The 6,000-nt window shown below is 48.0% G+C and overlaps 1 protein-coding gene across 2 annotated transcripts in view; it reads left to right on the top strand.

Annotated features, from left to right (window-relative positions):
* Nucleotides 1-413: 413 nt before the first annotated feature.
* Nucleotides 414-6,000, top strand: part of Unc5c (unc-5 netrin receptor C) — a 359,028-nt gene continuing 353,441 nt past the window's right edge. For both annotated transcript variants that reach the window (XM_040751709.1, XM_040751708.1), the window contains exon 1: nt 414-951. In XM_040751709.1, the coding sequence (XP_040607643.1) occupies nt 828-951 (124 nt within the window). In that variant the 5' untranslated portion in view covers nt 414-827. The remainder of the gene's footprint in view (nt 952-6,000) is intronic.

Below are 6,000 nucleotides of genomic sequence, written 5' to 3'. Positions count from 1 at the left end.
CTGGACGGGGCCAAGTGGCCTGAGGCGCGCCCGCAGCGCTGGAGGAGCAGGAGTCTGGCGCCTGGCTGGAGGCTGCGCTGGCCCTGGCCACGGTAACATCTGCTTCCAGGTGTCCCTTGTCAGCACTGGAGCGAGTGAGCGCCTGAATCCCGAGGATTCCACCTTCCACGCGAGGCGTGGGTCTCACTCCATCCTCGCTTACATAAGGCGGGCGGGCGAGCGCGCTCTCGCCATCGCTCCCCCCTCTCCGCGCGGAGTGGGGCCGCGCCCTCCACGCCTTCTCTGCGAGCACCTCCCAGGACCCCCGCTCTCCCCTCTCCCGGAGACGACTGTCACCGGACCGTCGAGGGGCGGGCGGCAGCCGGGGCGTCTCTCTCCAGCACTGGAGCGCCAGGATAGGAGCCAGGAACACCTCGCCCGCTCGGCTCTCCTCCCACTCTCGCCACCTCCCCTCCTCGGCGCCTGTGCGATCCCCGCGGGCGCGGGGACCCAAGAGCAGCGCCCGCTCGGCTGGCGGTGGAGCTGCGGGAGCGGCCGTGGTGGCCGCGCTGCGCCTCCCTGCATTTCCCGAGTGGGGGCAGAGCACTCCCAGGCGGGAGACGTCAGTGGCTAGGCGCAGGGGACGAGGGACCTTCAAACTCCTCCTAGGAGGCTCTTCTCCACCCCCTCTGGCCCCTGCCCTTGGAGAAAGTGGAGTGTGGCACTCGGGCTGCTCTTACTTCTCAGGACTGCCTGGTGGTGGCCGGATTCAGCCTCCTGCCCGGCGGGGCTCTCTGCTGTTTGCGCGTCTCCCGGTGGCTCCCCTTCCTCGCACACCTCTGCCGACGATGAGGAAAGGTCTGCGGGCTACAGCGGCCCGCTGCGGACTGGGACTAGGATACTTGCTGCAGATGCTTGTGTTACCTGCCCTGGCCCTGCTCAGCGCCAGTGGCACCGGCTCGGCCGCTCAAGGTAAGGGGTCCACGGGGCGCGGCGGTCACCTCCCTTTGCTTCTTTCTGCCTTCCCTCTTTTCAGCCTCTACGTCTCCCTGGTGATCCTACCTTCCTCGTCTGCCTGATTGCCCTCAATGGAAACCACTTTAAATTCTACTTTTCCAACTAGTTAAGAAACCAGATTTTCAGTCTTAGCTCCGGAGATTCTCGAGAATGAGCCCCGGCTGTGAAAGTGTAGCCGTTGCCTCTATGCCTGTGGGATCCCGGAGTGTCTTTTGCACTTTCAGCCCTACATGCGCACGTTGTTGAATATTGTACACAAGGAGGTTGCCAAAGGCTCTGGATCGGGCTAGTGGTGGTGTGGTGTGTCGTGTCATACATGCACCCCGATATGCACAGTGTGCAGACTCCCCGCTGCGTGCGGTGGCTGGGATTGCAGGATCTTCCCGCATCTCAGCTAAGAAGTGTGTCCATTGCTGCTAAGGACCTATAGGCGCTGATGCCCCCAGCCCGCTGGTGGGGCGCTATGGAGATGTTCAATTCGCCCAGAAAGGACAGGCTCCGGATGTGCCTGCCTCTCCACTAGCAACCTCTCTGTGTCCCCCTCCCACCAGTCGACCCTTGAAAAAAGACTTGAAACCCACAACCCTGGTGGGAGACTCTAGTTGTTCCAGCCAAGTCTGCAACTCCTCGGGAAAGGGGGCACTGCTAACCAGTTTATAAGTGACATTTTAACGCATGGGAACCTTGAAGTAAGTGTGTAGTTACCTGAGCATAACCTGGCTAGGAGGATAGTGATCCAGAGTTGGGAGTGTGGAAAGGCAGAGGGGAGACATGTAGACCAAGAGTCATCCTGTGAGGGGGGTCCCTTCTTGCTCATTGACTTTTAAGGGGTGTTGCAGCTCCCAGCGTTTCAGTCTGAAAGGGCATAAAAGAAAGGCAGAGAAAAAAGGCATATTGCCCTTCCTGGCGTATCTCGGGTCTCCTATGTATCTAACCCAAGCCCAGTTTCCACCCGAATCCTTTGCCCATTTAAAAAATGGATGGATGTGCTTGTTTGTTTATTTAATGCCTAGTAGCCGCGAGGCAACAGAGTTTTGAGAGAGGCAGAGATTGAGAAGCAGTTCAGAGATCTTGCACACACACACACACACACACACACACACACACCTCTGGTTTGTTTCACTTCTTTTATGAATTTAGAGATCTGGGGAGGTCAAGCAGTAATCCTGGCTCCTCCAATGATGATGTTCATAGACTGTTTTTTTTTTCCCAACTGCAGACTTCATCTCCTAAAATTTCAAGGCACTGGTGTAGGACAGGGGTGATGAAGGTAGAAGGGAGCCCTGAGCCCTGGCAAGTCTAGTGCTCCAGGAGAGAAGTCATTAGCAAGGTAGTGTGTACTTAAGGAGTGCATTTTTCCTGCTCTGCGACTGAGTGGACATGCTCATAAATCCTTCCTTTTGGACTGATGCCTCCCATCCTCGTGGGTGAGCTCTGCTTTCCAAGGCACACCCCAGAGCACATGTGACCACTTTCAGGGGACTCTGTATTGGAAAGCCCATGCTTCTTGAAACTGGTCGGAAGTTCTCAGGACACTAGCCAGGAAGGCTTACAGGAGGATCTCAGGAAGCCTAAGTGAGCAACCTGATGAACAGTTCTGGAATCAGCTATGTGACTCCTGCTGGAACTACTTGTCATTATTGGATGCACAAAGGACTAAGCCATTGGGGTTGAGGGGCAGGGTGAAGGATTGGTTTTGGGAAAGGGCAAGTTAAAGTCCCCAAAGATGCCAAAAGGAGGCAGGATCCCTGTGGAGAGCTTACAAGAGCCAAATTAAAAAGACTGGGTAGGAGAAGGATCGATTGAGATAATCAAACAGGGAACTGTAAGTGGATTAATATTGAAAGAAGAAAACAGAGGCTAAAGGGAAAGGGGATCGGGCTACTCTCTGCCTCTCACCCTTTTTCTTCCTCTACAGCAGGCAAGGCAAAGGCTGAGGATTAATTTTGATCTTAGCAAAAGAAAGGCAGGTTGGGCAGGGTGTGTGTGGGATTTTTGGTGTGGTTTTTCTCCATCTACTTTAGTTCAGGCAGAATAACTTTTTTTTCCCTTCAAATCACGTGCTCTGAGATGCAGGACTCCTACTTTTATCTTTGTTATCCTCCATGTTCCAGAGCACCAGCCCTTCCTGCATTATCTGTGAGACATCAAAGGAAGTGTAAAGCACAGAAGTCTGCTATCAGCTACTGTCCCTGTGGCTGTTACTCATTAGCCTGGCCTGTTTACTACTGACCTGCTGTTAACACTTTCTTCTTGGGAGTCATTCCCAGTAAGATGGTCTGGTAGGCAGCCTTCCATTTCCTCCTCTGTCTCCTTTCTCTTCACTTTGCACTGGAGCTCCCACACATACCCTCAAGGTGCCATTTGTTAGTCCTGATGCCTTTATGACCCCAGTGGACTATTTTTATGAATGGAAGTACATATGCAATTAGAACACAGTCATTCAGTACTTTACGACGTGAAGGTTTTCAATCTGTTGGAACAGTACGGTGAAAATGAGAAGCTTTTGAAAATAAATATATATCTAGCGGAAAACAGCCCAGGAGAGGCGGGAGGGAACGTGCTTCTGACAGAAGAGAGGGAGTATTATTTGTGAGCGAATGAGTTTTGCCACTGCGGTTTAAAGGCAGACAGCAGTCATTTTAAACATGTTCTTGGGAAATTCTCTAAGCTGTAGGCAACAACTTTCCCCTCTCTGCATGGGCTCTAATTGTTTCATTGAGGATTGCTGGGAAAGCTTCACTCCAGGGAATTGTCAGGGCTCCTGACTTCCAAGAATGAAAGAGTTTTACTAGGAAGATCAAGGCATGTGTGTGTGTGTGTGTGTGTGTGTGTGTGTGTGTGTTCATGAATTATTGCCTCCTATTTTGCTACCCTTATAAAACATAATGTCTCTGTGATTGCCATGAACTAGTGTTATGAGTACTAATACCTCTAAATTCAGACCAGAAAATGACAGAAGACACGTCAGAGATAATTCTCATTGCAGTAATGGATGCTGTGTTCAGACAACAAGTGACACACTTCTCCCAGAGAGGAGGAAAGAATACTTTCAGGACTTTATGGATGTTTCTGTGTTGCACATTAACAGTGGACTATTATGACAACTAGATTAGACTGTTATTCTCTCATATATTGCTCAATGGTGGGGGGACAAATTCATGTCCTCACTTTGAGATTTACAATAAGGCAAGGTGGCCTTTGTTAGACAAGTAATTCTGTGTGTTCTAACTTAGACAATTATTAAAAGCCTTCAGAGAACAAACTTTCCAAGCATGTTTTTAAAAAATAAAAGAGGAATCATGGAAGATTGTAGTGGCTTACTCCTATAAGACTCTCACTGAAGGATGCAGAGGCATAAGGATTGTAAGTTCAAAACCAGCCTATACAATAAAGCCAGACTCTGTCAATGAAACAAAGAAAAGAAATTGTTACATTATAACAAATGCCATAGTTAACAGGGAAGGATCATTTAAAGTATCTGTCTTTGTACCTTGGGAACAGATCATCATCAGAATTCATACCAATATATTTTCAAACAACCCCCATAAGGATATAAGGTAGGCATGAGCTGTCCTAAGCTATCCCTCTTTGCTTATTGAGGGTTATTGTTGAGACTTAAACATAACTGTCCTCTAATGTGTGCAGTATTCTCTTATTAGCATCAATAGGGAAAATGTGCTCCATTAGGCCTTAACTGCACATAGCACTTTTCTGATTTAGGTCATGGCTTAGCTGGAGCAGCAGAGGGAGTCACTCTCAGAAGAAACTCCCAGGAGGAGTACAGGGGGCTGTAGCCATTTCTGGGAGATGCTGTGGGTAGAAGTTGAGCCTAGGCTCCAGCCTTGAGGTTTCAGCCTTGATCACATTTGGTTGATCCTTGTGTCTGTGGCAGTTAAAATCAAATCTGTTCCCATTTTCTACTAACTAAGTTTTGAGCTCATTTGAACAGAGTGTGTATTAAAAGTGAAGTTCCTAACAAACAAGTGCTATGAGCTGCTATTATGTCCTGGACGGTTTTCACTTGTTGGAGACATAGACTTGAATAAACTATCTTCAACTTCAAAAAAGATCTGTCTGCACATACTTTCTGGACTGTAACAGTGGGTGCATATAGGAGGCCAGGAATCTGCCATGACTGATGGTGGGGACAGGTCTAACATTTTTATACACAGAGGATTAAAGGGAATGATTTCGTTGCAAGTAACAGGGAGAGAACACTTAGGGATTGAACCTGTCCAGACATATACTCTCATTCTTGCCTCCTCCTCCAGGCTGGCTGTGAATTCATGATCCACCTACCTCAGCCCCACCCCCATCCCATTACTGGGAATAAAGCTGTGCACCACTATGCCTATCTTGGAAGGGATTTTCTTGAAGATTACACTTCAGAAGTATTACTTGTATTCAGATCCACCCACCCTTTGATAATGGGCTTGGATCTAGGTCCCTGTACATGTTGTGCTAGGCAAGTGCTATACCACGAAGCTGTAGCCTTATCCCTGTTTACTTAGAGTCAATGTCTATTTTGTTCAGCTTTGGGGAAGTACAAGCTAAGAACTTCTAACAATGTGAACGTGTACTTTTAGTTAGCTCAATGCCTCATAACACATCTCCTAGCTATGTGACCATGCTTAAATTTACTTAACTTTTCAGTACCTCAGTTTCCTCACATGTAAAGTGAGAAAGTATATACTATAGGTCATACTAATGCTGGATTTTTATATGTAAATCAACTAGAGCAATAGGTTGCTCACAGAAAGTATGGTAATCAAAAAGTGAAACAAATGTACCAGTATTTCATCTTACTCAAACTTTATTTGAATTTTTACATTGAATTGATCATAATTGTAGTGAACATATATAAAAATCACTGATGTTTCTTTGCATGTTGCTCTCTGACCAAGTTTTAAGACAAAACTCAAGGTTTCAAGGGTCTTTCTGTTTATTTAACTTATAGTGAGGACAAACACATTTCTCCCACAAAACTGTCATTCTGTTTTA

Source organism: Mesocricetus auratus, unplaced genomic scaffold (genome assembly GCF_017639785.1).
Source record: "Mesocricetus auratus isolate SY011 unplaced genomic scaffold, BCM_Maur_2.0 Super-Scaffold_100009, whole genome shotgun sequence".
NCBI classification, from domain to species: domain Eukaryota; kingdom Metazoa; phylum Chordata; class Mammalia; order Rodentia; family Cricetidae; genus Mesocricetus; species Mesocricetus auratus.
This window is presented reverse-complemented; position numbering and strand designations above follow the sequence as displayed.